Source organism: Kwoniella bestiolae, chromosome 5 (genome assembly GCF_000512585.2).
Source record: "Kwoniella bestiolae CBS 10118 chromosome 5, complete sequence".
NCBI classification, from domain to species: Eukaryota; Fungi; Basidiomycota; class Tremellomycetes; order Tremellales; family Cryptococcaceae; genus Kwoniella; species Kwoniella bestiolae.
The window spans coordinates 1,485,103-1,512,970 of record NC_089245.1 but is presented as its reverse complement, the minus strand read 5'-3'; the positions used below and the strand labels follow the sequence as shown (position 1 = coordinate 1,512,970).

Here is a 27,868-nt window from a genome sequence, read left to right as displayed (position 1 = left end):
TTCCTTCCTTATTTGATAGGAGTGAGACAATGATTAGAACATAGATACAAGTTACATCTCCAATACCAACATCTGATCTCATCATCAACGCGTGAATGAAAACATTCATTTTCCGCTTTCCCATTTCTCATGACAAGATACCCGCAAAACCCATACCTTACCCTCCCACTATCAAGATGTATATCAGGGACTGAGATAGATCAAGCGTCTTCTGTCAACAAATACCTAACAACCCCTCCAACCACCTCACCGACTTTGACCATCCCTTCCAAGACTTTTACTCTTCTTTCCACCTCTAATCTCTTCTTCTCCTGCAATGATTTACCTCTCACCAGAAATTCCATCACTCTAGCAGCGTTGTTCATAGCTTCTTTAGTCTCGTTAGGGAAATTACTGAGTGACTCAGTCAATTCAGATTGTAATCGTTCGATATCTTCGTCAGAATCATTCTGATCAGGTTCAGGTTCTTCCGCAGCAGCGATACCATCTAATACTTTCAGTACTTTGGTTATAAACGCATCCACCCTTGGAGGTGTAAAGCCTCTTGCCAATAGAGCACGTTCCAGCTCTCGACCAGAGATGAAACATTCGTCGGTAGCGTAAAGATCGGCTTGGAGGGCACGTCGGGCGTGATCAATGTCATGAGCGATGAGACAGGTATGAGCGATCCAGTTGTCATTCTCGTGCTTCATAAGTGAGTTTTGAACCAAGTTTAAGTGAGCTCTAAGGGTTTTAGCGCTGATTTTGATGGGCGTTTCTTGCGGTTCAGAAGCGGAATTAGTGATAGCGGGTTTCGTTGAACTTGATGTCGTAGATTGAGGAGTGGATTGTCGTGGTGATTTGGACGTGACGTTCCCACCATTAAAAGGTTGTTCAGCAGTCAGAGGAGTGGGCGGCAAGGTATGTGCTTGATGAGAGAGAGGATGAGTAGGACCGTTGCCGTTTATTGGAATTAGATTGTTAGGCTGCGACTGGGGAGTGAGAGTTTTGGCTAGGTCATTTGATTTCAAAGTGGGTGGGAAAGGAGGTAAGCCGAGTGTTGGAGGAGTGTCTCGAGCTTGAGAGGCAGAATTGCCAACTTGATGATGGTTTGGAGCGGATTGTGATTCCTCGGTCAGATTCGAAACAACGCCTTGAGGGACAAGGTGAGTCAAGTCAGCAGTAACAGCAGTAACAGCAGTATCAGAGTTTTCAGGTGATTGCTGTTCCGTAGAGATGACTGGAGTGTCTTCACCGACATCCCGACGAACACGCTTGGGTGCAGGTGACGCAACCCTGGAAATGCAAATCAGATCGTGACGCGCGATCTCCAAGAAAGAAAGGATCAAGCTTACAAGTCCGTTATCGATGGCTTCCTGTCTTCCGGTTGAGATTCCCTCTCTCTTTTCCTACTTTCTGTCTCAGGACTTGGACTCCTTTCTTCCTTCATCTGACCCTCCACTTCCATCGTCTCCTCCTCTTCATTCTTATGCGCATCCTTCTCTCCTCGGGCCCAATCAGGAAGATCAGGAAAGTCCGCTTCCACAGCAGCAGGGACTATCCTAGGAGGCTCGTGTAAAACGACAGTCAACTGCCCATCCCAGTTTCTCCACAGGTCTAGATCATCTTGATTATCTCGTGCGAAAGGTGTATCGAGGTTGATTGGCTTGCGGTGAATATCATTGATGGCTGCGATACCGGACGCGGGGTCATTGTAGGTGACATTGGCGTAACGAGGAAGAGCAGGGGAGATATGGAATATATCCACGGCAACTCTGTAATCGTGCGTCAGTTGTTGTGCACTGATCTTGTGTTGTATGACTCACATTTCTCCATACTGCGCAAACAAGATACCGATATCTTTCGCGGATGCTTCGTGTGGAAAGCTAAAGCATCGTCAATATGAAATTGATCAGGTAGTATATGAACAAACTCACTGGGTGACAAAAATCGCCCCTTCACGCGGTTGAATCCCTTCATCTTCACCATCCATACCTTCTGAAGGCTGCTGCATAGCGCCAAGATCGAGCTTGAGGTCGTTCTCTCTACCGGGAGTGTCGTTCGAGAGGATTGGAGGTGAGAGAGCTGCAGGTTGGGGACGATCAAACGGCAGTTTGGGTCGAGAAGGATCTGAATCTCCTCTTTGCCAAGGACCAGGTTCAGAGCTGGCGGAAGGTTCAGGGTCACCACCTCCGGGTCTCATATATATATCTGGTAATGTTCTCTCCTTTCGTCTCTTGAGGTACGAATTGCTTGCACCGACGGTCGCGATCTTGTCCGCCAGGATATGACCCTCCACACCACTATCTTTGGGGATCCAGGCAAGCGTCATATGAGCATGAAGGTATTCCGTACAGATCTCTCGCCAGAGTTGGTCGAATTTGATAGCTTCAGGGCGAGACGAGGTGTCGATGCCGACAATAGCTGCTTGTGAATCGCAGAAGACGGTGAGCTCGTGTGAGATTGGTACACCATCTTTGATGGACTGTTGAAGTAGTTCCCTAAATCCTTCTGCGGCTTTGTACAATCCTCCAAACTCTGATTCCAAACCGTCACCCTCCAGGATGTATCCCCTCATCTTGCTTCCAGACAGGTTCGAGCTGACCTTCCACTCCACTGCCGCACACCAAGCTTCTCCGGCTCTACTTGACCCATCGGCATACCAAACGGACGAACGCGTAGAGCATAATTGTCGGTGAAGATCGATAGCATCATCTCGGTTGAGAGACACGTATTTGGTGATTGGAAGATGTGAGGGTGGGAGAGCATGCACTGCAGCAGTGAAACCACCGATATTGACCGTGGTTGGATGGGTCAGAAGGGTGAGATCAGGGGGGCCAGAGACGGAAGCTCTGTTATCTGATCGAACAGGGGGTGGTCCTGATCTGCGAGGCGGAGGTGATGCTGGTCTTGATTGTCTTCTAGGGGGTTCTATAGAGGATGGTGCAGCATATCCGCCAGAAGGTATTCGTATCGGAGGAGGTACGGGGTTGTAGGAGTTGACGGAAGGTTGGTAAGGATCGTAGTGATCATCGTAAGATGGACGAGGCTGATCGTAAGCAGGATAAGGGGGTCTAGGCGGTTCAGGAGGATACCCCTCGTATGGTCGATAAGCAGATGGGGGAGGCGGTGGTGCAGAAGAGGGGTAAGGATATGGAGGGAAGTCTCGGGGAGGTATGGGTGGGAGCGATGGTGGGAAAGGAGGTCTGTCGCCGTACGCTCGGCTGGGGGAGTATCGGCCGGATTGATTCGGTGGGAATGGTGGGAAGTGCGACATCCTACGTGAGTATTTGTTAGATGATGAGGAGGGAAGTTCACCTTACAAAGAGAAGAGAGGAGCGCTTACTTGACCTGTCAGCAGAGTAGAGTCCCGATTCTAAGGCGATATGAAAAATCAGTAACCTGATCGACACAAACTCGCATCAGCGCTTATCGATCCATGATGAGTATCGACTATATTAGTCCGCATAAGTGAGTGGACCTTCATGACTTACAGATCAATTCTCCTGATTCAGTATGCTAGGATCAATAGTCCTGACGGCAGACCAGGGGTGGGGCCAGGATGACTATTAGGGATGCTTGTTGTGGGTGATTGAGGACAAGAAGCTGGACCAAGATGAGACAAACACTCTGCTAGGTTCTCGACCTGATAGATCTGCGAGCTTTGCTATCGTGGTACAAGTGAACGGAGTCAATGTGAAAGGTATGATATAAATTTCAAGATGAGATGAGAAGATGAGAAAGATGAGAAAATGAGAAAGATGAGAAATGAAATATCAGTAGCCGAGACAGAAACAAGGTTGACTCTAATCTGAGATATATATATCTGTACCCCACAATAGTGTATTACGTAAAGCTCGGAGGGGCCTCCCATAATCAGATCAGTCTCTGTTGTCTGTTTTTCTGCTTTCTATCCACCGTACACCCTTATACTGTGATCTGAACCGCCTAGATCTTGAACATTTTCTTCATACAATCCGGGCCATTGCCAACAGAGGGAAATCGCTGGAAAGTAGTCGTGATGTCAAAGCCACTGAGTGCTGATGCCAAGCGTCTGAGAGTGAGTGTATTATGAATTGAATTGAATTGTGCTGGTGGAATACTTCACTTGTTTTGCTGATGAGCATTTCAACAGACCATCATCGTGTCTTTTCCTATTCTGGTGGTAACGACGGCTATCCTATACAGACGAAGTATGTGGAATACCCGCTTTAATGGACAGTCATCTCGGGTCATACTGACAGACGCATTCATCTCATATAGCTATGCTGGGCGAGGAGCAGCGGAAGATCCCGAGGGATGTCACGGATGCAAGTATAGCTCAAGAGAGGATCGGACAAGTGGGGGGTGTACCATGGGAAGTACAAGGGAAGGAGCATGCTTCTCAGTCGACACAATTACATCCTCGATGACACCTTTTGACGACAGATGTCCTGTATTATGAGAAAACATGAGAGGTCACGGATGATAGCAGATTTTCCAGCCTGTGATGGATTTTCAAGTGTAACAATTCAGATTTTTGTATGCATGAGATCACTTCATCCCTCTATAAGACTTCCACTCCTATGATTTGTTGGCGGGGAGCACCTTGGTACCGGGAAGGACGTAGGGGTTGAGAGAGTAGTTGCACTGTAGTATCATTGGATTAGGATGAGCTTTACACGTCTTCTGGGCAAAGGCGAGACTAGCTACTCACATTTGAGTAAGCGACACCGGCACCGAATCTGTAGAGTTGTTAGCGATATGATGATTCGATGATCATAGCAAGGGAACTCACCCAGTGGACAAAGCTACGGGCCAGCCTCGTCCTAAGGAGAGGATGACTGTCAGCGAGAATCCCTTCTTTAAAGTAGCTGGCGACTTCGGACCATAGAGTCGCTACGACTTGAACACAGAGGGATATTTTGACGAGGACTCACTTCGGAACAGAAGCACTGAGGCAACAACACCGACACCGAAACCGAGACCAGCATTGACGAGAAGATCGGCAGCCTATAATCGTATTTCAAGTCAACGTCCTCCTTCCACAGTCCACATTTCTTCCTTATAGTTGATGCTTTAAGATCCTCCACAAATGTCCGGCTATCATTAGTCTTTGAGAGATGTTGATTGTACTCACACAGTTGTCGAACTGGAAGGTCAAACCAATTCAATTAGCACTCATGTTCACACGACCCATCAAGGTGGAGTTCGCTCAGAGCTCACCTTCCTGGCAATTTGATCTTCGCTTGGAATAGGAGCAGCGATAGGAGCGGGTGGAGTGGGGATGGCAGCTGGGGCGGACATTTTGATGACTTTTGTCTGTGGGTGTTAACCTTTTGCTGACTATCAAGGATAACATTACGTTTGACGTCAACCAAAGGTCAATGGCAGGGGAGTGAGCATGAGAGTGGGTGTGAGATGTTAACGGGATCAAATCACTCCCTCTCATTGATAACCCGGAGATTGATCATCCTATCCGCTTTGTGGCAGCTTTACATACTCGGGTAACTCATGATTGGATGCATCAAGGAAACCTGCACCTCGGATCACCGTACGTGCAAGCAGAGAGCATCATAGTATGCCTATAAGGCTGCCAAAGTCTACTGCATGCATGTAGAACGAGTACCTTCAAGTCATCCGAAAGCGGGTTTTGTATCCTCGAAAGGGGTTTTTGGTGTGTTTAAAAGGTACAGCTCAGCCAAGCTAAAAAAAGTCGAGGTTGTTAAAATCTAGTCCATCAATACGACTGAGCACGGACATACTGATATGTAGACGATCAATCAACCAAGAACACAACACAAACCAAACATATAACAAACATGGATACGAGCAGAGAATACATACCAATACACATGCACATGCTTTTTCATGCATCATCATCATCATCATCATTTCATCCCGTTCCAATTCATTCATTTCACTATCAACTCTTATCCTTTACATCATATATCAAACATCATAGGTCCTTCAGAGACTTACAAACAGTTATACCCATAATCGTATCCATTCCTTCCTTCAGCGACAGCTGGAAGAGAATTATCGAACTCACATCTCGATCCGGATATACACGTTCCACAATTCAAAGGGGTACCATCGATTTAGCCAGTCATCCTAACCGTTCTGGGTAACACCTGCGACAGCTTCTCATCGTACCATCCTTTCATATGAAGAAGCTTGAATATTGAACATTTCAAGCTCAGTGACAATCCAACAAAAGCCCTTCGAGGTTTCGATTCTCCTGCTGTCATTTCCTGAACACTTCATCTTGTCATTCAACCCATTGACAGACCCATCCTCTCACTTCACTCATATACTCAACCTCCCAGCAACATGCCGCCTCCAGCAATACCGATGCTACCTCAGCCCATAGTGGAGCTTACAAACTCAACAGCCACAACTCTTCACTACTTCGTTTCAAGAGCGAATATAACGCCAAATTCCTTCCGTAAGTTCAGGTTGCTCAGGTTCATTCACCGAGAGCATTGCTGAAATGGATGAGGGGGTATAGAGACGAACACGGTGATAGCAGCATGTGTGATGTTCTTAGCAATCCTGATAGCGTGGAATCTACCGATACTGAGGGATGCTATAGCGGGGTTGAAGGTGAGTTGTTGAGATATCGTTGAGATCCATTTCAGCCGTCCTCTGTACTATACACTCCTATCTCGCCAGCACCCACAGTCTAGGAAGGGATACGAGACTGACCACGCACTGTAGCTCTTCACGGTCGGTGTTCACGAGCTATGTCACCTAGCGATGGGTCTGAGCTGCGGTGGACAAGTGGTCAGCATATGTATAGATCCGAATGATGGAGGTGCGACGCACGTTATGGGCTTGATGAGGACAACACCGAGGATACCTCGGAATCCATACGCTATGCCTACTTTCGCTCAAACCTTCTGGAGTCCAAGTGCGATAGCTACACTGGCTTCTGGTTATATCGGATCCTCGATAGTTGGATTTTTGCTAGTGGTGAGTTATGATTGGATTCGGATTCGATTGTATCTGTCATAACAGCTGACGTTCGGTTTAGTTCTCTGGCTGTGAGTGTGCGGTTACTGTATCCTGGGAGCTTGGGGTGTAGCATTTTCTGACGATTGGGCTAGTCAACATCGTGGCGTCGAAAGCCTGTGCCCTGGTATTACACTTTGGTTTATTGGTACCGGTACTAAGAGCGGATCATTGGATGTGAGTGTTTGCGGTTCATCCTACTCTTATTACATCATCCTGTGTGCTTTGCTGACCAAATAAACAGAGCATATGCCAGTATAATAGGTTGCGAAGTTCTCTTGATCGGTCTTTGGTTTAGTGATCACGGCAATGTGAGTGTGTACCTGAATCTGTATAAATAAGGTTGATGAAGATCGAATACTGATGGCTTTGGATTTATCTCGGAAGGCCTTACGATTCTATGGTCAGTCGCCTCATCCTGTGTTCCCCAATGAATCCCCAAGCTGACTTCTACACTTCTTCCAGTCCTCTTCGTCGGAGTCATGAACCTCTTCTACGTCGTATGGGATTACATAGATGAAAGGTTGTTCGACAAGAGGAATACTTCGGACTGCGCTCAATTCTCTGAGTTGTTAGGTTGGCCAACAAGTTGTACGTACAGTATATCTTGTGCAATTTCAAGATGATGTCAGCAGGAACTGAACTTTGGTGTTTTAGCGTGGTTCATCTTCTGGTTTGTTTATGATTCGCTCGTCTTCACCGCTGCGATCTTTGCGGGTATTTGCGTGTTCAGGGTGAGTTTACGACCATCGGTTTTCACCGATTTTGAGGACTTGCTGTTGCCAAGCAAGGTGCTGATGTGCTTATTCGTTTGATACGCTTTTTGGCAATTCAGAGGACGGACGACGAGATGTATCGTGAAGCGTGAGTGGACCTTCTCCGCTCATTACTATATATGCATGCTTATAGTTCAACGATAGGTCGAAATTCCTTCCAACGAGATAGCGAGGATTCAGCAACTTTAGGTTCGCACGTGTGGTCGAGTTGGACGATTAGGTCATCAGCAGAAACAGGTTGAAAAAATGGACAATCGAAATCGGGTTACCGATCTCAACGGTGTGATGATGCGATCATAGTTTTACATGGCTGCTGCAGCTACCTACTCGTACTCGTAGTTTCCTCTTGCATAATTTCTATCTGATAGCCGTGTCGGGCATCGGTCAGAGCAATTACTTGAATCTACCTGTTAAAGAGAGACAGACCTATATGAATGCAAATAGACGACGATCCGGATTGAACGGCGAACGGCGCGATTCAGGGGATATGAGTAATCAAATTATATAACATGCAGCCAAAACATTGAAAATTAGGAATTCATCCAGCGAACAATCGCCATCGAAACATCATCATCGTTCAATCGCCTCTATCTCGTTTGATCTAACACATACATCCTTAAAATATACCAGATTCTTCTGGACTGCTATTATATACCCATTTGTACATAGCTGTCTTAGTGAACCAAAAGATACAGCAAGATATCGACCCATCATACCAAGAATTTATAGGTTAATCGGCCGATCCGATCCAAGCAGGAAACTATCTGGTCTAGCGGAACATAAACCCTCCTTTGTGATACACTATACGCCCCATCACCATCAACTAGTGCCCATCCAGCCATCATGTCCGAAGATCTCGGTAACACCCCTACGCAGATATTGCAATCATCCCTCGAAACCATCTCGATACCCACCTCATCACCCCAAGCAACTTTTACGAACTGGGCGAAAACGTTTCAGTGTCAACCTCAAAGGGTGTTTGCGCCTACGACGACGTTGCAATGTAGGCAGATAATCGAGCTGGCAAGGAGGGAAGGTGCGAGAGTGCATCCTGTTGGGGTGGGGCATTCGCCATCCGACTTGGCTTGTACGAATGGGTGGTTGATCAGGATGGAGGGTCTGAAGGGTGTTGTCAAGGTGAGCTGAGTCGTCTGTTCATCGCTCTTCGCTGAGATAACGCTGACTCTGTCGATTTCTTGCCATCTCACAGATCAATCACGAAAAGCACTCTGCAACTTTTATGGCCGGTACTACCCTTCATCAAGTACATTCATCCCTGGCAGCCGCATCACCGCCATTGGCATTACCCAACATCGGATCGATATCAGATCAAACCATCGGTGGACTAATATCGACCGCATCGCACGGATCAGGCGTGACCTTTCCCGTACTATCACAACATGTCCGATCATTGGTCCTGGTGTTACCTTTACCAGGCGCACCAGTCGTGAAAGTATCGCCTAATGATGATCCGGACTTGTTCAAAGCTAGTTTATGTGGGTTGGGAGCTTCAGGTCTGATGTTGGAAGTTGAGATTGAAGTTGAGGAAGCATTCAGGTTGAAGGAGACCAAGGAACCCAAGACTGTTGACGAGGTTTTGGAGAATCTCGATGAGATCAAGCAGAGCGCAGAACACGTCAGAGTATGGTGGTACCCTGATGGTAAAGGGATGATCGTTGGCAGAGCCAACAGGACTTATCAGGTGAGTTTTGTCGTTTCTTTCATCTTCATGAGCGACATCGAAGTACCAGCTAATGCTTGTCTCCTCCATCAGCCCGCCCAACCTACCTCATCCCTTCTCGCTCATATCCTCGGTTTTCACGTTACTCAATTCTTCCTCTTCGTATCTCGAGTATTCCCTTCCTTCACGCCGCTCGTCGGTAGATGGGCATGGTGGTTGTCCAAGCAGGAAAGCGAGGTCGTAGATGACGGGTACAAGATCTTGAATTTTGATTGTTTGGTGCGTCTGAGTACTCCTTTCTCCTCTCAGAACAGCTGAGAATCTCTCAATCACTCGTTCATTCTCACCTTATGCCCAAGATGTATAGCTGATCGTCCACCGCCCCTTCAGTTCCCCCAATACGCCCTCGAATGGGCCATCGACGCATCTCAGGCAAAGCAGTGTCTGGAAGAGATGAGAGTATGGTTAAACCAAGAGGCAGCCGATCACAACGGATTAAGAGTTCATTTCCCCATTGAAATCAGATGGTCTGCTCAGGATGATATCTGGTTGAGTCCAAGTTATGGAAGGGAGACATGTTGGATCGGTGTGGTCACTTATCGGTGAGTCGGTTTACATCTCACAATTCAACATTATCACCGCAATGCCGAGTCACTATTTCACCCTTCTTCACTTCTCATGCCACTCGAATGGACATCTGTCCCTTGTCTTACCCCTCAAAGCTGCACGTTGTCTTGCTGACTCACTACAATTTTCAGACCATACGGCCTAGCAGTCCCCTACCGTAAATTCCACGAGAAATTCGCATCTCTCCTGGCCTCACACGGTGGTCGACCCCACTGGGCCAAACAACACTCCCTTCGACCCAAAGACCTCGAGGCGATCTACCCCAAATTCAACGACTTCAAATCCGTCTTGCAACGTGTAGACCCGAACGCGATAATGAGGAGCGAAAATGTGAGGAGGCACATAGATGGTGAGAACGTCCCGGATAGAGTGTTCAAAACGAGATAAGGTGTTTAGACATACAAGACTATACATAGAGTAACATAGATTATATACAATCATAGATGCGGTTTGTTTTTCTTTTACAAGGGTACTTTGTCATAGCACCAAGAATGGATTATAAGGGTATATACCGTGAAATAGGATACCATTGGGTGAAATGCAGGATATAATCACATCATCTCGTCTGGCTCTTCTAATCGCTCAGTTCAGCTAAAACCCTCTTAGTCTCCCTCGAACTCTCCGAATTGGCTCTTTCCGTCCTTTCCTGTATTCTCTTCCTCCACGGCTCGGCATCATGAGCATTATCAGCATCAATAACTTTCTTACGCCTGACGACCGATCGGCCTAGCTTGCCCAAGTCATTCGCCTTGATCTTCTTAGCTAGATCGGGGTTCTTGCGGAGCACCTAAAGTCAAGTGTTAGCTGTTTGCTGAACGTGGTCAACTAAGCATTGGACGGTTGACAAACAAGTGACTAACCTGCACTCCAATCTCATATATCGCCCTTTCCTCTGGTGAATCACGGAAAGCTCGTTCATGTATTCGAGCTGTTTTCGGACAGAGTCAGGTGTCATGCGACCCTAGATAACTTCTTGTTGACCTACTATCAACCCCAAGCCTTTGAAGGATATCATCGCTGTCTTTCTTCATGCCTGCTATGAGTGGTTCTGGTCACTAATGAGGACTGGTCGACTTGAATTTATCTAACTCACCTCCCTCTCCATGGCCCAGCAGGTCATTGACCACATCCTCCTCTCCTTTTCGTGACAGAGCATCGATATCACCTCGTTTGCTAGTGGCTTTGAGGCGTGCTCGATACAGATCTCGCGCTTTACGCTCGTCTCTCATCATTTTACCAGCTTCATCCTGCACGTTGATTCACTTCATCAGCATATAGTAAGACTTACCATCGAGTGGGTGCACTCACTTCAGAATCATCCTCATCTTCAGCTTCAGAATCGTTATACTCAGCTTCGATCAGATCTTGTACGAACCGATCTTCTGCCTGTCTGACTCTTTCGATCTATATCGACGATCAGCACCTGCACCATGCCCAAGGACTATCAAATCAAAGTAAGATACGTACATTACGCGAAACGAATCCTCTTGGGTCGAAGCGGAAGATATTCTGTATGCCAAACAGTTCCCCTTGATCTTTCTCCGTCCTCGCTCCATCAAAGCCCTGGTGAATACGACTTTCGAAAGTACCGTCATTCAATTGTCGAGATCTTTGTTGCTTGTGTACTAGGGCCGCTCATCAGTCGAATTCTTGCAGACTATATGGCAACACTCACTTTGCCTTTCGTACATCAGTTCTTCGACCGTGCCCTGTCCGATCAGACGATATACGTCACTGTCAAATGGAGGATCTGTCAGCTGAGTGGTTCTTCTATAGAGCAGATAGATGACGACTCACACGGTTCGCTTCTGACCAATTCGGAAAGCTCTATCCATAGCTTGTAGATCATTCGCGGGATCTAAATTGTCAGCTTTGTCAGAACCGAGGTCGACTCACTCCAATCCGGATCGAAGATTACGACTTTATTTGCCTATACTGTCAGCTGGATTTTCATCCCGGATTTACTCACAGCTGTAAGATTCAGTCCCACACCTCCTGCCAATGTACTGATGAGTAGCACGAAATGATCTTGACTTTGATCCTGAAAGCGATCCACCATATCCATCCTTTCGGTATTCCCAACTTCACCGGTGAGCATATCGAAAGCGAACCCAGCCACTGCCTGTCAGCTGAGTCTCTTGCCTATCCCACTCACATGTAGATGAAGTAGATATGAACTCGGAGATCATTTTGAGCAACCGTACCGAGTTGGAGAATATCAAGACTGAAACACCCAGATAATCAGTTCGACCTCTAATTGATGGGGCCTCGCTTACCTTTGTTATCATCCGGATCTTTTCGCCATTGAAGCAGCATTCGTTCAAGAAGCTGTTCGAGAATTCAGCTGAGATAGTCTGAATGGAACTCGAGAAACCCACTGTCCACTTTCCGCAATTTCCTGGATCCCTAAAGTGATCGGTTTAGCACGGTCTTGAACTCTGCGATTCATGGTTCACTCACAGAGCAGCCTGTACCACATTATGCTGCTTTGAGTCATAGTCCTGGCCGGTCTGTGTTTGGTCTTAGCATCGGCTCGACGTTTTTTTCTCTGATCGATGAGTATCGGTACGCACGCATATTTTGAAGAAGTGTCTGTTGATGGCCCGCTGCATTCCACTTATCAGCTGATTATATTGCTTTTGACTACTACGAAAATGAGCTTTACTTACAGTATGAGGGGAATCATCCTTCGCTAATAGAGGGGGTCAAGTTTTGTTTCTCGGCTATATAGGGTCTACTCACCATGATAGAGAAGTCCGAAATGCTGTAGAATGGATCAGCTGGAAGCTCAAAACTGGTAGATATAACTCACGTTGGCAACTTTCTTGCATGCCGCCAAACTAAGCACGCCGATTAGCTGATAAGTTCCAAGGGAGGAGATAAATCTCTTACTTCTTCAGCAAAACCTCATTTACTTTCTCTCCTGCCGATGTGGTAGGGTGGTGACATTTGATACGCCTTGATGTCAGCCTTGTGCGAGGATGGTGTACTTACTTTTCACCAGAGCCACATTCACATGGATCATTACGCTTGAGTAAGAACTGTATGTCTAGAGCAGGCGATTAGCAAGACTACATGGTATGTTGAACTCACCTTCTGATGCAATGAGATTACGGTATGCGAAGATCTGCATTTCTGCCAGTGGACAGAACACCACCATATCCCTCTTTTCCGGAAGCTGCGATGCTGATCAGCGATGGAGCTGAGCTGGTATTGGGAATTTTACTTACCTCATGAGCTATCAACCGCTTATCTCGTCTCAGATAGAAGTGAGGTAAGATTTTCTGCGTCATGACACCTAGTCTCATCTATCAAATCGTCAGCTCAGTCATACACTCCTACTAGAATACTCACGATCGCTGTGATCACCTCTGCAGCAGTGCCTTCACGTCGATGTCCTCTTTTGATCGGATTGACCGCAAAGTCCTTCCATTCCTGTAAAGTACCAGCCCATCCACGATGCGTCTACCCAGATGTCAGCTCGGCTCGAGAGAAGGGGAATAATCACTCACAAAGTCAAGTACACTCCACATCTCGTCCATCCTGTTCTGCACCAATGTACCAGTCAAAGCGAAGCAGACTCTACAGTTTATGGATTTGAGAGCTAGAGTAGCTTGCGCTCGAGGTTCTTTCATTCGGTGGGCTTCGTCAACTATCACAACGCTAAGAGCGATTGATTAGTCCACAACGATTATGCGAGACTGCGAGAGCTGCTCAATCACTCACGATAGAGGAACGTTCTTGAGGTGTTCAATGGTATTCCGTGCAGTGTCATAAGAACTCAAGACTGCACCATGTCAGCGTTCAGAATAATAACACCAGACTCACTTATATCAAAAAAGCCTTGGCTGAATGACGTTCGCACGTCTAACCAATTATCCGATCTCCATACAGCGTATTCGAAATATCCCCACTACATCTCGTATAAGCCTATTGTGGTTGATCGTCTTACCGAAATAGCTCACGGTGTCTAGCTCTCTACTCCACTATTCTTCAGTCAGCGAGATCACCAATAGTTCCACTCACATTTCCGACCAAGGACTTTGGGCATACAATCAAGGCAGTAGGCCAATGTCGGGGGTTCACATTCTCACCTGATTGTCTTATCATCTTCTTTCGTCTCTGATGATCCGCTGAAGTACCGGTCTTTCGCATAATAGCAGAAAGCTGTCCTATCAGCCCCATATCATGTGTTTATCCACTTACGAATGATATGACCTGAATGGTCTTTCCCAGTCTGAAATGGTATAAGTTGGCTCAGTATATACATGCTACCTTGTATCGTATGCACTCACCCCATATCATCTCCCAATACGCCTCCCATACCCTGCTTATAATGATCATACAGGAATTTGGTCCCGACCTGTTGATAAGCCTTCAAGAATCTATTGATCGACGTAGGAACGGCAATGTCCCTCGCTTCCTCATCCAGCGGAAACGGTCCGATCTTCGCTTGGTCATCACTGAATGGGAAAGTAGGTCGATAAGGTGGTAGGTCATCCACCTCAAGCTCAACCCGCGAAGTTGAGTTCTCCGGACGAAGGTGGAAATGTGATTCTACGGATGAAATGTCAGCTCGATCAACCTGAAACTGGCAGCTGAAATCATATAACTTACTAGCAAACAGCTCCTCATCCTCAGAGTACACGCCTTCTTCTCCTATATCGCCTTCGTCGGCTTCTCCTACTTGCACTGTATGTCCCCATGGGACGATCACCTCGTTCTCCTCATCATCATAATCTCCTTCGGGCGCTTCCTCCAAAATCTCATCTTCTTCCCCATGTTCGGTCTCCTGGTTTGATTCTTGAACGTTCGGAGATGACTTGATCGGGCTGCTACTTGCGGGTACCGGCGAGCTCCTCACTGGACTGAAGGTTGACTTTCTTCCAGCAAGGCGATCAATGATCTTCTGCCTTGCGGCTTCTGCATCTGCTGCTTTACCTTCAGGATCGGGTAGACCTTTGATGGCTGTCAGCTCGACCTTGCATTATGCAGCGTTATCAGACCTACCAGAAAGATGATACAGAGGATTAAAGGGTAGAATGACCTCTACAATCAAGTAAGTCAGCTCAGTCACCAAGTGTGAAATGGTAAGAACAATCAAGGTATGATACTCACGACCTTCATATCCCAGCTCATCGTCCTTTCTGACCTTCTTCGCACGCCTTTTATCACCATACTCTATCCAGCTCTCCTCGTCGTCATCTTCGCTGGAGCTACTCTCCGTCTGTGTCTTCTTGACCAATCCGCCAGATTTACGCTTCGCCCCTGGTAATTTAGGTAATGCTAGAGCTTGCTCTCCCCTCTTTTTTCTCGCCTTGTTATCTTCTCTTATCCTTTCCCGCTCAGCTTGTATCTTCTGCACTTCCGCGTAAGCCTTTGCCGAAGCTCGAGACTCAGCGATGAACTCGTCATCTGACACTGCGGATCGTGGATGTGTTGTCAGCTCAACCCCTGCTCCATAGCTAAGGTCGGGGGTATTGTATGACTTACATGGCTCAGCAGTGGACATCAGAGCTGGCTTCTTCCGCTTCATCTTGGGTCGATCATCAGAGGGAGAGCCTTGTATGTTGACGAGATACGAAATAGGTATAGCAGATATTGAAAGTGAACATGAGCATCTGTTCTGATCTGAGCATAGGCATGACATGGATGACATGGATGACATGATGACCGAACGGAACCAAACAACGCAAACACAATGTACCGTACAGTGTACTTTCTCACGGTTGCATCATAACTATCCTACTGTATCTAGGTTGACTGCCGATTCCTCTCCCTTTCTTCCCAGTGCTTCCTCGCCAGATCCGGTAAATTCTCCAACCATATCCCAGGTATATCAGTCCTCTTGTCATACACTGCACCAGATGGTTTCTGATCTCTTAACTCGTACTGGATTCTATCCACTTCGTCCATGACTCTCATGAGATTCCCACCCATAAGACCAACGATCTCTCCGTCTGTCCATCCCCTCGCAACCATCTCTGCTATCAGGTCGGGATACTTGGTAGCGTCTTCTAAGCCAGTAACACTGACATCGATACCGTCTGGTGCAGAGATAATGGGGTCATATCAGCATTGTTCTTTGTGGCATACTTCCTAGGTGAAGCGGTGTATTGTCAATTGCTCCTGAGACTAACCGAAATCCGATCCTATTCCAACATGGCCTTTCCCACATCTCTCCGCTATATATTCTATATGATCTGCTACTTTGGCCAGAGTAGGATCTTCCAGACTGACAAAAGTATCGTTGAACACACAATGACTATGTAAATAGTACACATTAGCTCATCGTCCACCATGATGTAGGGGCGAAAACTCCCTTGCTCAGTAAGGGTATCACTCACATCACACCAGAATTCTTCCCTTCTTCACTACCTATCATATCCAGCACATCATCCGGGATATTCCGAGGATGATCGCACAGCGCTCTCGCGTTGGAATGAGAAAATAGTACAGGTGCCTTGGACAGCTGGATAGCTTGGCGCATTGTCTCGTCTGATACGTGAGATAAGTCAATCATGACTATTGGCCAGACCATTTCAAAATGAGCACTACTCAAGCGACGATGGAGTATAGTGAAAAAGGGACAGCAACGTACTACCTGTACGGTTCATCTCTTTGATCAACTCTCTGCCTAGCTCCGTCAGACCATTTCCCGGATGCACAGGCTCAATGGGTCCACCGCTACCTGCTGAAGAAGCGAATGCTGAGGCGAACAAACTTCAGCGAAATAACCCAAGATACCGAGATCTGATGAAACATACCATTATGGCCTGTATGAGTCAAGGTGATGTACCGCACACCCAACTGTGCCCAGACACGCAGTATCGACAGTGAATTACCGAGCATGTGAGCCCTGCACGTGTCAACTCCACCAAGTCAGCAAGAACTTCCTCCGACGAGATTGATGAATCCTCAACGGCAGACCTACCCCTCAACTCCTATGAAGGTAGCGAATCTCCCAACTTTGAAAGCATTCAACGTATCCTCCGAGGTCCGAGCGTATTGGAAGTCCTGTCCAGATGTCAGGTCCCTCTCTCGAAGGTCGGACCATACTGATGAATGCTAATCACCTTTTCTCGCATGATCAGCTGGATTTGATCAACTTGTTCCAACGCATCTCGTACATCCTGCAAACATCGAGAGAAGTCAACGACCTGAGTCTATGATGCAGGTTTAATATGTCAGAGCTCACATCATTTGGTAGACAATAATCCGTCCCGGGTCTACAAGGTAGCCAAACAGCCATGAAGATTCCCCCCAATTTACCTTCTCTCATCCTCGGTACATCCACATGACCGGGGTACGATCCCGATAACTGTCCTGCAGCTTCTACCGGGTCCCTGTCTGGGTTTTATACATTACCATCACATCTCTACCTAGATATAAGTGCAGGCACTCACTTATAGCTCTCATGATCAACGGTAAATCCACATGAGTGTCTATCAGCGGATGAGCGGACATGAGGTCCATAGCATGTTGTCGGTGTTTCTCCCTTCCTGAGGGTATTCTTGGACGATTGACCATTTTGCCTTGCTGAATTAAGGATTTCTTTGCTTACAATGTCGATGGTCGGCTGTAGTAATGTCAACTCAGAGATGTCAGATTCTGCCAGTCATCAGTGTTCGGTCTCAAATTCGGTCGCGCTTTTCTTAATCTACTCGTACCAACGGAGCATGTGGGCGACGGAGAAGACCGGGTGGAGAGGTTTACCGCCCACCCTGGCCCTCCCAGACTGAGTGAATTCAGTCGTTGCATGACCTCTTAAAGAGACACACGGTAGAGGTAGTCTCTGAGGGAGGGAAGGTCATCACATATGTATTATACCTAGAGGCTCGAGAAGCTATATCGATTTTGGGAGGGAAGTCACCCATGAGTAATTGATCTACACAGCATCCTCAGATGACAGACAAATTCCACCAGAGCTTATCTTCCTGTACAGCCTTCTGCGCAGTCAGACGTCACCACCCAGTGCCTCGAGTTGAAACTATATCCTTCAGTGACCAACGATATCATCATAACCTCGTTCCTATATTACATCAGCATTCCATCGTTCTCATCTACAGCACCCGAAGAACAAGGGGGGATCTGGAGTCAAAATCTAAAGATGTCGGTTAACGCCGATTTCAAACGAACAAGCCTAAAAAATCTTTTCTTGGCTGAAATGACGATCATGACGTATGATACGATACATACAAATCAATTATTCAGGGTTCCACTCTGTTTATTCCTTCTGCTGTTAAAAGGGAAACTCCGAAAGGAGGGGGAACAAGGTTATACTTGACTGGGAGTCTATCTTTAACAACAGGTATGTGCCGCCGGTCAAGGTATTTCACCCAAAGACAGATGCAGAGGTGACAAATGATGCGCCACCAGGTATGATGTCAAAGGTACCGTTTAGCTGGGTCTACAAGACTCCTGTGATGTCTCGACCTCGTTAGTTTCTCCGCCAAGTGCAACTAAAAGGTTAAAGCGAGGAACGCCCCTTTCCTTGTGTTTCATGGGTCATACCTTGAATCATTTTTTCATGCTGGAATCACGCTCTTCATGCACACAAACGATGTCATATCCATCGTGTATGTCCGCTTAGATCCGCATCATCAGAGGGGAGATACCAGCAAATTCCATTCCATTGGTGGTCATGAGCTTGGTTCTTCTGCCCCCTTTTTGTCCTTTGTCCCAAAGTATAGATCCGAAGGAAATGATAAACGGATTGACGTCATACCCTGTATTTGGACATAAACGTCACTCAAACATCAACAACAAGAAGAAAAAAATTTGGAGTCGGACCTAAACTCCAACATCACGAGATAGATATATAAACACCTCTTTTCGTTGCCACCTTCTCGTCCTTCTTTCTTCTTTTTTCTTATCATCAACAACACATCCAAGAACACAACTTTCTCACAATGGGTAACATCATCTCAGCTATTGCCAACGGTCTCTCTGCGTGAGTATCTCCTCCTCTTACCTTCTTTCGCCATCCACATGCCGTTTTCTTCGCGATTCCTCCGCTGACCTGGCTGTACCACCTCGCAGCGTCGTAAGCGCCATCGCTTCCGTATTCATCGCCATCTTCCGAGGTATCGGTGCCGTCCTGATCGCCATCTGGAACTTCATCACCTGTGGTATGTGCTCGGGTGGACGAAGAGGAGGAAGAGGTACGGTCTAGTGGGTGATGGAATTTAGATGGTAAGCTGTGTTTGAACGCTCCGATTCAACCACAAGCAGTGCAGCTGACATTACTCTCCTCCGCAGAAAACACAACATCTCCCATCACCCAATAAACCATTCCCAACACTTCTACACATACATATACAACATATAATCTTTAATAACGTGATCGCTCAGGGTTAGGAGAAGAAAGTTATCGGTGGAGGAAGGAAGTCAGGTTTAGATATCATATTTATCTCTGTAGCCATAGATACACACGACATGCAACGACCAATAAACATACTCATATATTGTTTACATCGCTCATGTTTACACTGATCTGATTGCGTTTCGGGTACTGATTTTATGAGGTATATTTACATACAACCGTCTCCTTTTCTCGGGGATTCTCCATTCGGATTAACCTCCCAGCTGTGTTAACACAATTGATTAGCGACTGACCGGCGGCAAGCATATAGGCGTCTAAGAAAGGCATAAACTCACCTGCTCAAGGTTGGCCTCGACAACGTATTGTCTTCCAATCTTAAATTCCGACATCTTCGGAGTAGAATCACCGTCGCGATGGATCCTTGCCCCATTATACATGTACTTGTAGGAACCTGGAAAGTATGTTCAACCGATGGATGATCAGTTCAGGTCTATTCGGACGATTGCTACTTACCTTTATCTACGTTCAGTCTATCCTCATAAGCAGTGAAGATCTTACTGAACTTGGTGGTTGGAAGTACCTTGAAGGGCATTTGAGCTTTTCCGTCGGTTGGCTACCGAAGAGGGGGAAAAGAGCATCAGCGATGTTGAGGACACCGAGTATGAAGAGGAGACTTACCTGGATCTCGATTAGAAGCTAAGGGGAGATAAGCAAAATATGGGTATGAGCATAGGTGCATAACATTAAGCCAAGAAGGGGGGAGGAAGGGAAAGACCGATTGTTCCACTCGCCTTTCCTCCTTCCTTCAATCCCTCAACTTCAGGCTCGGAGTCGCTATCGGAGGCGGACATCTTTATGTGCGTATTTCGGGTTTATGGGAAGTCTGGGTAGGAAGTGTGATCTGGTGAATCGGTGTATTATGTTGAGAATGGAGAATGTATACGGATGAAGTGAATGAAGAATGAAGAATGAATAATGAAGAAGAGGAAGGAAGACATCAACAGATGTTCAAGGCGAGTGTGTGTCGTGTTGTTGTGTGTAAAAGGGTAATCGAGTATAAATAACATCGCACAGACGCATAAGGGTCTCTGGTTGTGTACATGTATGGTTGATCTAAGATCCAGTCAACCATACCATACAGTAAAACATAGCGCACGGACCGTCAGAGTATGAAGGATCATACATTATTATCGTACATATCATGACGAGGAAAAATCAGTATCATCCTTCCTAGCGTTAGGGAGCAAAGATGCAGGAGGGGACGATTAGATTGCATAAAAATACTGATAGCAACTGCATTACTAACTATCATCGCACAAGATCATCTCCGCAATCATCGTTCGGCTCGCTTATTTTGAATGAACAAGCTCGCAAATGGATCCAAGAATGCAATTCAAGGGCCGCCCTGTATGTTTCAATGCTCAAGCTCTATTTGACAATAAGAGAGATATCTGAGGTATGAGAATGCCTACCACCTGTTCGAAGACGACCTCCAAGGTATATTTTCTGCCCACCTTCATGTGGGCGTCACGAGGCGTATATCCTACACTACTCACTCTACGCCCGTCCCGGAGCAGCCGTATAGCTTTTAGGGATCGCACAATCAGTATGATAGCTATGCAAGTTGTATCTTACACTCACAGGCAGGACATCTCCCGTGCATTGTTGCCCACTTCCTCTGGACATGATCAAAGGTAGTGTCGGGAGTCACCAAGAAGGATTGCGAATCGTCCCCACCCATTGACTGTCAGACATTTCAGCTCAAAGGGAAATCGACAGCATCTCTGATTTGGGGGAGCACGAACCTCAATACAGATGAGAATCTGTGGATGCAAGGATCAGCTAGACGATTTTTCTGCAGTCCAAATAGGTCGGAGCTTACCTTTCCTTGTTCCTTCAGTCCTTCTACCTCTTCACCGTCGGAATCAGAGTCGTCCCCATAGACATCCTTATATGCTTTTGCCGTGGTGAATCTACCTTGGCTATGGGACTTGATCTTTGTATCGAGCTCTTTCACTATAGAATCTCCGGGAGAAGCGAATCCACCTCTAGACCGGTCATCTTGCCGATCGAAAGGATCACTCCACCTGGCTTGTTTGTTACTTGAGACTTCCACTTCGGGCCCCAACGGTCGCTTCGCCTTGCCGTCAGTGCCTTTGGTACTGGCATCGATGACAGTGGTGGTCGTAGTGGTAGTGACGATCGTGGTGATCGTACCAGCAGTGATGGTTGTAGTGGTCGTTTCTGTTTTGGTCACAGGTGGGATTTGCTGAGTGTCTGACAAAAGAGTCTGTGGAGTTGAGGTGGCCATGACGACTTAACATGAACAATTGATAATAATCAGTGACGGTAGTAATTGAATGCCGGACAGATTAGAACAGAGCAAATAGTAGTTAGTTGAATAGCATCTGATGTGGTCTGGATGCAGCACGGACACTGAATCAAGGGTCCCTCGCACGCACAGACCATTTGCAAGGATTATATATAGTTAATCTACCCAGTTAACCTATTCAGGATCGAGATCCAAAACAATAACAATTCACCTTCCGTGTGCTTGCGGGTGTGCTCGCGATGCTATCCCGGGCATGCAGCAGATATGGGCCCAGTTCAGCTGGATCAGATTGAAGTATATGGGACATGAATTGGTTGCATGGTTTGTACAATGAAAATCTACAATGAACAAAGTCAGCGTCGCTACATGTCAGAGTAGGGGATTTTCACTAACATGTTCACCCAACCGCTGAATCAATTAGATTATGAAGGGGGAGGACCTCCTTTCAGCATTCGTCGATACTTCCAGGTAGGAACTCCTCCCTGGTACTGAGCGACTGTTAGACTTTTGTGTTATCGAGGATATGAAACAGGCTCACCGGTATGAACTCCATTGAGAACATTTCGTAGGCCTTGCCAGCCTTCATCTCCGTCATCTTTGGTGTTTGATTATCGAACGGTCTACGTCCTTCGAATATAAGTCTCAGGGATTCTGTCACGCGAAACGGAAGTGATCATATCAGCGGGTTGGAATTACACGATGAGTTAGCACCAAGTATACTATGGCTTCCTACGTGGAGTAGTATCACGTACCATAATGATCCTCATCAAATGCTTTGCGAAGCTGGGGAAAGGGCACGTCACGCTTCATCTTAAAGATAGACACGAAACCGATACAATCCTGAAATTTCTGTCAGTTGTCGTGTCAAGCGTACAAACAAATGACCATCCCGGTGCAAGGTGAAACGCACCATGAGGATGATAACAACCTGGCCGGGTCAAATATTTAGTGTATAATTTTGGAGCCTATGCTGCACAGATAAGTGTGTGGTACATACTGCGTTTTCCCTTTTCATGGTCTCATTGAAGAAACCAAGCACCGAGCTATCTATCTCTGATTTCCAGCGGCCATCACTGTGGTCCTTGGCAAGAGGCTTCGATGAGATGGCAGTGAGAAAAGCAGTAGCGGTGGTCTTTGACATGGTCTCGAAGAGTCGAACGCATTTACCTCTGTCGTTGAGAGCAAGTTGAACCTCCTTGTCTCCGAAGGAGTCCTCGACATCAGGGGGGTCGATGAACGATCGTCGGCTGTTGGAATCGGACGTTGACCCGTTGCTGTAAATGATAGTGGTGGTAATTGAAGTAGTGGTGATTTCAGTGATGGAACCGGTGGTGGTGGTCTTGGTGACCTTTTGGTTGTAGTGGTAGTTTTGGGTGTGAGCGGCATGTTGGATGATGCTTCGGTGATGAGGATGCTACTAGGAAATGAAATGGGATGATGAAGAAGAGAAGGAAAAGGACGAAATCGAAAGAAGGAAGAAAAAAGAAGTAGAAGTTGATGATTGGAGTGGGGAGGATCGGGTCTGAGATACATCGTTCGCACCGATCTCCTTTGACCATCAATATAGGGAATGATTGGGATAAACACCTCAAAATTGAATGGGATATGATTCTATACTTGTTGGACTGTCTCCCATTAGTTTATAGCAGACTTAGGAGCAAAATGTCCCCAAGGCATTATTCGGTACAATGGGAGTAGAAGTGGGATTGAACATGTATGAATGCATGATCTGTACAAAATACTATAACGAGAACAAATCAGCATAACTCCATGTTAAGCTACCATTCAATAACTCACACTATCTCTTGATCAACTCTGGTATCGTTACCGGACCTTGAGCAGTAGCAGCAACCCCAGAAGAGAGTATACCGACATAAGGCATAAGGGAATAATGTAAAGTCATATTGGCATACTCGACATCCCTATCATCGTATCGTCAGTTATCACCTCACCTTTGGCATACCAGTGAAACGAACAACTCACTTGAAAGTGCCAGAAGGATTCCTCCATTGGTATTTATTCTTAACCTCCTCGACCCTCACGTTCCCTCTTCCTTTCCTGCCTACCTTCGCTTTCGGTAATTTATTACCCACCGCTCTGATATCCCTTATTTCAGCTCGCTGTATGATCCTATCCCAAAGTACGACCTCGTGAGCATGACCTGTGGATTGTACTTCATACGCTGCTGTAAGGTAGATGAATAGCTGTTTGGTATTGTACGAGTTGAGTAGAGGGTTGAGGTCGGTTCGGAGGTCGAATTTCAATGATGCTAATTCTTCTTGTCTTGCTCCCCATCTTCTTAATCTGCCTTTTGAACTAGATTCATGAGAGTCAGCGACCATGTCCCTCGCTATGTGTCTGTGATTTTAAGTAGTCTGCATATACTTACACTATCAGATCCTTAATCTCCACTTTACCCACATCTACCGAAGGGAGTGAAAGGAATGACGCTATGGATATCAACCCTAGTAGAATCATGACATAGGTGGTAGCGAGTGATGAGATGTGATTGAGTCGCTGTAAGGTTGAATACATCTTGCCAGGATGGTCTGGCTGCTGCTATGCAGGAGCAGGTCGATATGTAGGTTGGATTGATTGTGAGATTGGATGGGTTCTCTTGCTCTGAGCATCTCTTTTGTTCAACCTACACGCTCATCGTTGTGCTCGTTGCTGGCAACGGGCTCGCGCGTTGCGTCTTTACCGTCGGAAAGAGGGAAGTAAAGGGGTGGAGTGAATAAAACTCTTGAAATAAAGCGATACGCGTCTCGAATATTCCTCCTACTCGTGGATGTGCCACGCTGGCAAAAGTAAAGTTCCAGCTCATCACCTTCCAGCGTGTCACTCTGCTGCAATTCCATAACCATCCATCCTTAAAATAACTTGAACTTGTCGTTTCTTTCTTTCTTTCTTTCTCCTCTTCCTTCAACTAACGCCACTTCAAAGTAGAGGTTTGTATCAAGATGGCCTATCCAAGAAAGACAATTCGTCCATCGAGACGATCGACATCCTCATCGTTGATATCCAAAATCACTCTATTCGCTTTCGTCCTCATCGCCGTCATCTGTTTCTTACCTGTTGGGTCTCAGGTGAGGGCAGAGGATAAAGAGGTGGATGTAGGTACGGTTATTGGTATTGATTTGGGTACAACTTATTCTTGTGTTGCGTGAGTTTGTCTTCTTCGTTCGATCGGACAGATTCCATTGTCCATCTCATTCTTCACTATCCCTCGTGTCTTTCTCTCCCTCTTCGCTCCTGCTTTCCACTCTCGTTCAGTCCTCACTACTTGAAATCCCTTTTATTGCTATCTCAACATTCACTTGAACACGCACTGACCCATCCCCACCCCGCAGAGTCCACAAAGGTGGAAAAGTAGAAATTATCGCCAACGACCAAGGAAACCGTATCACACCATCATGGGTAGCTTTCACAGAGGAAGAACGATTGATCGGTGACGCAGCCAAGAACCAAGCCTCCAACAACCCCGAGAACACCGTATTTGACGCCAAGCGACTGATTGGTAGATCAGCGGATGACTCAGATGTCAAGAAGGATCAAAAACACTGGCCCTTCAAGATTGTCAACAAGGGTGGTAAACCCATGATCTCGGTTAACCACAAAGGTGATCTCAAGGAATTTGTGAGTTGACAAGATCCCCCTGTAGTAACGGAAACGTGAACTGACACATACAATGTATAGACCCCCGAGGAGATCTCCGCCATGGTATTGACCAAGATGAAGGAGACCGCTGAGGCTTACCTTGGTCACAAGGTCACTCACGCTGTTGTCACTGTTCCTGCGTGTGAGTCGAGTGACATGGATTCTGTCGTGGAACATGAACTAATATGATATTATATGTAGACTTCAACGACGCTCAAAGATCTGCTACCAAGGATGCTGGTACCATCGCTGGTCTTACCGTTCTTCGAATTGTCAACGAACCTACCGCCGCTGCTATTGGTGAGTGCTACTAGGCAAACAGCTCTCTAAGACCAAACTGACATACATCACACAGCCTACGGTCTCGACCGAACTGGTAAAGCCGAATCTCAAATCATTGTCTACGATCTCGGAGGTGGTACTTTCGATGTCTCCCTTCTTTCTATCGAAGATGGTGTATTCGAAGTATTGGCTACTGCCGGTGACACTCACTTGGGTGGTGAAGATTTCGACAACAGAGTCATCGATTACCTCGTCAAGCAATACAAGAGAAAGACCGATGTTGATGTCTCCAAGAACAACAGAGCCATGGGTAAACTTAAGAGAGAGGTCGAGAAGGCCAAGAGAACTTTGTCTTCTCAAATGAGCACCAAGATTGAAATTGAAGCTTTCGAAGGTGGTAACGATTTCTCAGAGGTGAGCTAGCAATCGGATCTTATTGCATTAACGCGAGCTGATGGTGTTATACAGACCCTTACTCGAGCCAAATTCGAAGAACTTAACATGGACCTTTTCCGAAAGACCATGAAACCTGTTGAACAAGTTCTCAAGGATGCTGGTGTCAAGAAGGAAGAAATTGACGATGTAAGCTGTGTTCCCATTGGGACTGCTTTGGATTTGAGCTGACTCAGTTCTATGCAGATCGTTCTTGTCGGTGGATCTACCCGAATCCCCAAGGTTCAACAACTCCTCAAAGATTACTTCAACGGTAAAGAACCTTCCAAGGGTATCAACCCCGACGAAGCTGTTGCCTACGGTGCTGCCGTTCAAGGTGGTATCCTTTCCGGCGAAGAGGGAAGCAGTGGTGTACTTTTGATCGATGTTTGTCCTTTGACTCTTGGTGAGTTCACCTTGACAAATCGTTCCCATCATTGAGCTAATCCTCTCGAGATAGGTATCGAAACCACTGGTGGTGTCATGACCAAACTCATTGGCCGAAACTCCGTTGTCCCTACCAAGAAATCCCAAATCTTCTCCACCGCTGTCGACAACCAACCTACCGTCCGAATCCAAGTGTACGAAGGTGAACGATCCATGACCAAGGACAACAACATCCTCGGTGAATTCGATCTTAACGATATCCCACCCGCTCCCCGAGGTGTTCCTCAAATCGAAGTCACCTTTGAGATCGACGCCAACGGTATCCTCAAGGTATCCGCTTTAGACAAAGGTACCGGTAAATCCAAGTCCATCACCATCACCAACGACAAGCGACGATTGTCCGCTGAAGAGATTGAGCGAATGGTCCAAGAAGCTGAAGAATTCGCTGATGAGGATGCCGCTGTCAAGAAGAGGATCGAAGCTCAAAACTCGCTCCAGAACTTTGTCTACTCTATGAAATCCCAAGTCGCCGACAAGGAAGGTCTCGGTGGTAAACTGTCTGAAGATGACAAGGAGACCATCCTCTCAGCTATCAAGGAGAAGACTGAATGGCTCGAGGAGAACCCTACTGCCGAAGCTGAAGATTACGAGGATCAATTATCCGAACTTCAAGCTGCTGTTGCTGTAAGTGTGGATGTGCCAGTCGAAAAGAATTGAGCAGACGCTGATGAATTGTTGGTTTAATATAGCCTATCACTGCTAAACTCTATGGTGGTGCCGGAGGTTCATCATACGATGATGACCAACAACCTTTCAGCCACGATGAGTTGTAAGCGGTTTAGGAGTTGGATAGACCAATATGTTATGTGTGGGATGACGGATTATGACGATTCTTTACATTTCATGATATTCGCATTTTATACAATACATTCTATATACTCTATTTGAGTAGGTATGGAGTGGATGAGGAAGGAAAAGTAGGTGAGGCAGAGTAGAGGAAAAGGAAACAGGATCTAATGCATATGATTTGAAATGCCTTGATATGCTGCATCGAATGTGAATCTATATGTGACCTTGGAAGCGAATAGCACCAAGAGATCAATACGGGGTAAACGTGGCATGAATACGCGGGGCAAATATAACAAATCAAATCAACAGAGTTCATCTTCGCATTCACCTTTGGAGTGAGCATCTCAGCCATTCTCACGCGATTGCACTTGTACTTTACACCTTTGACACTGCATACCTGCACTAGATAGATACCCGCTACTCTGCTTGACTGGTTGATCCGATTAAACAGCTATTTGTACCAGCACGCGATACCCTCTTAATGGTGTAGTGTATGGTGTATCCCAACAACGCACGTCCCTCGATCAAAGGAATCTAATCTCCTATTC

The 27,868-nt window shown here is 46.5% G+C and overlaps 11 protein-coding genes across 11 annotated transcripts; 3 read left to right on the top strand and 8 right to left on the bottom strand.

Annotated features, from left to right (window-relative positions):
- Positions 1–200: 200 nt before the first annotated feature.
- On the bottom strand, positions 201–3,256 carry I302_106949 (uncharacterized protein; the record flags this gene model as incomplete). The annotated part of the gene is made up of 4 exons (XM_065870366.1): positions 201–1,275; positions 1,335–1,754; positions 1,806–1,865; positions 1,917–3,256. 4 exons carry the CDS (start codon positions 3,254–3,256, stop codon positions 201–203), a joined length of 2,895 nt encoding a protein of 964 aa, XP_065726438.1.
- A 1,286-nt stretch (positions 3,257–4,542) lies between these two features.
- On the bottom strand, positions 4,543–5,265 carry I302_106948 (uncharacterized protein; the record flags this gene model as incomplete). The annotated part of the gene is made up of 6 exons (XM_019192400.1): positions 4,543–4,608; positions 4,676–4,703; positions 4,757–4,787; positions 4,899–4,971; positions 5,099–5,110; positions 5,185–5,265. The coding sequence occupies 6 exons, from the start codon at positions 5,263–5,265 to the stop codon at positions 4,543–4,545; spliced, it is 291 nt and encodes a 96-aa protein (XP_019045397.1).
- A 1,026-nt stretch (positions 5,266–6,291) lies between these two features.
- I302_106947 (uncharacterized protein) lies at positions 6,292–7,917 on the top strand (the record flags this gene model as incomplete). Its single annotated transcript, XM_019192401.2, has 11 exons — positions 6,292–6,406; positions 6,470–6,564; positions 6,679–6,933; positions 6,995–7,004; positions 7,068–7,149; positions 7,217–7,283; positions 7,360–7,375; positions 7,438–7,563; positions 7,630–7,706; positions 7,808–7,836; positions 7,893–7,917. 11 exons carry the CDS (start codon positions 6,292–6,294, stop codon positions 7,915–7,917), a joined length of 897 nt encoding a protein of 298 aa, XP_019045398.2.
- A 674-nt stretch (positions 7,918–8,591) lies between these two features.
- On the top strand, positions 8,592–10,443 carry I302_106946 (uncharacterized protein; the record flags this gene model as incomplete). Its single annotated transcript, XM_019192402.1, has 5 exons — positions 8,592–8,885; positions 8,959–9,450; positions 9,523–9,708; positions 9,820–10,031; positions 10,188–10,443. 5 exons carry the CDS (start codon positions 8,592–8,594, stop codon positions 10,441–10,443), a joined length of 1,440 nt encoding a protein of 479 aa, XP_019045399.1.
- A 187-nt stretch (positions 10,444–10,630) lies between these two features.
- Positions 10,631–15,592, bottom strand: I302_106945 (uncharacterized protein; the record flags this gene model as incomplete). Its single annotated transcript, XM_065870365.1, has 32 exons — positions 10,631–10,843; positions 10,917–10,984; positions 11,042–11,089; positions 11,150–11,303; positions 11,365–11,460; positions 11,524–11,681; positions 11,732–11,790; positions 11,854–11,914; positions 12,212–12,280; positions 12,333–12,384; positions 12,435–12,462; positions 12,517–12,566; positions 12,630–12,662; positions 12,726–12,748; positions 12,799–12,820; positions 12,869–12,896; positions 12,949–12,979; positions 13,058–13,105; positions 13,150–13,234; positions 13,287–13,364; positions 13,411–13,521; positions 13,569–13,719; positions 13,783–13,843; positions 13,949–13,969; positions 14,022–14,034; positions 14,083–14,202; positions 14,263–14,293; positions 14,352–14,613; positions 14,674–15,015; positions 15,067–15,105; positions 15,175–15,477; positions 15,550–15,592. 32 exons carry the CDS (start codon positions 15,590–15,592, stop codon positions 10,631–10,633), a joined length of 2,901 nt encoding a protein of 966 aa, XP_065726437.1.
- Positions 15,593–15,810: 218 nt separating this feature from the next.
- I302_106944 (uncharacterized protein) lies at positions 15,811–17,586 on the bottom strand (the record flags this gene model as incomplete). The annotated part of the gene is made up of 9 exons (XM_065870364.1): positions 15,811–16,103; positions 16,197–16,321; positions 16,404–16,581; positions 16,658–16,765; positions 16,824–16,915; positions 16,991–17,073; positions 17,133–17,189; positions 17,255–17,406; positions 17,463–17,586. The coding sequence occupies 9 exons, from the start codon at positions 17,584–17,586 to the stop codon at positions 15,811–15,813; spliced, it is 1,212 nt and encodes a 403-aa protein (XP_065726436.1).
- A 2,046-nt stretch (positions 17,587–19,632) lies between these two features.
- Positions 19,633–20,232, bottom strand: I302_106943 (uncharacterized protein; the record flags this gene model as incomplete). Its single annotated transcript, XM_065870363.1, has 5 exons — positions 19,633–19,644; positions 19,717–19,832; positions 19,895–19,994; positions 20,060–20,077; positions 20,200–20,232. The coding sequence occupies 5 exons, from the start codon at positions 20,230–20,232 to the stop codon at positions 19,633–19,635; spliced, it is 279 nt and encodes a 92-aa protein (XP_065726435.1).
- Positions 20,233–20,802: 570 nt separating this feature from the next.
- Positions 20,803–21,692, bottom strand: I302_106942 (uncharacterized protein; the record flags this gene model as incomplete). The annotated part of the gene is made up of 4 exons (XM_065870362.1): positions 20,803–20,966; positions 21,023–21,125; positions 21,187–21,204; positions 21,264–21,692. 4 exons carry the CDS (start codon positions 21,690–21,692, stop codon positions 20,803–20,805), a joined length of 714 nt encoding a protein of 237 aa, XP_065726434.1.
- A 443-nt stretch (positions 21,693–22,135) lies between these two features.
- Positions 22,136–23,099, bottom strand: I302_106941 (uncharacterized protein; the record flags this gene model as incomplete). The annotated part of the gene is made up of 5 exons (XM_019192407.1): positions 22,136–22,195; positions 22,252–22,364; positions 22,466–22,553; positions 22,624–22,641; positions 22,881–23,099. The coding sequence occupies 5 exons, from the start codon at positions 23,097–23,099 to the stop codon at positions 22,136–22,138; spliced, it is 498 nt and encodes a 165-aa protein (XP_019045404.1).
- Positions 23,100–23,511: 412 nt separating this feature from the next.
- I302_106940 (uncharacterized protein) lies at positions 23,512–24,248 on the bottom strand (the record flags this gene model as incomplete). Its single annotated transcript, XM_065870361.1, has 4 exons — positions 23,512–23,635; positions 23,697–23,743; positions 23,807–24,029; positions 24,103–24,248. 4 exons carry the CDS (start codon positions 24,246–24,248, stop codon positions 23,512–23,514), a joined length of 540 nt encoding a protein of 179 aa, XP_065726433.1.
- A 425-nt stretch (positions 24,249–24,673) lies between these two features.
- Positions 24,674–27,304, top strand: I302_106939 (chaperone DnaK; the record flags this gene model as incomplete). Its single annotated transcript, XM_019192409.1, has 9 exons — positions 24,674–24,876; positions 25,064–25,349; positions 25,410–25,512; positions 25,572–25,670; positions 25,726–26,066; positions 26,121–26,234; positions 26,292–26,490; positions 26,545–27,155; positions 27,221–27,304. 9 exons carry the CDS (start codon positions 24,674–24,676, stop codon positions 27,302–27,304), a joined length of 2,040 nt encoding a protein of 679 aa, XP_019045406.1.
- Between the last annotated feature and the right edge of the window lie 564 nt (positions 27,305–27,868).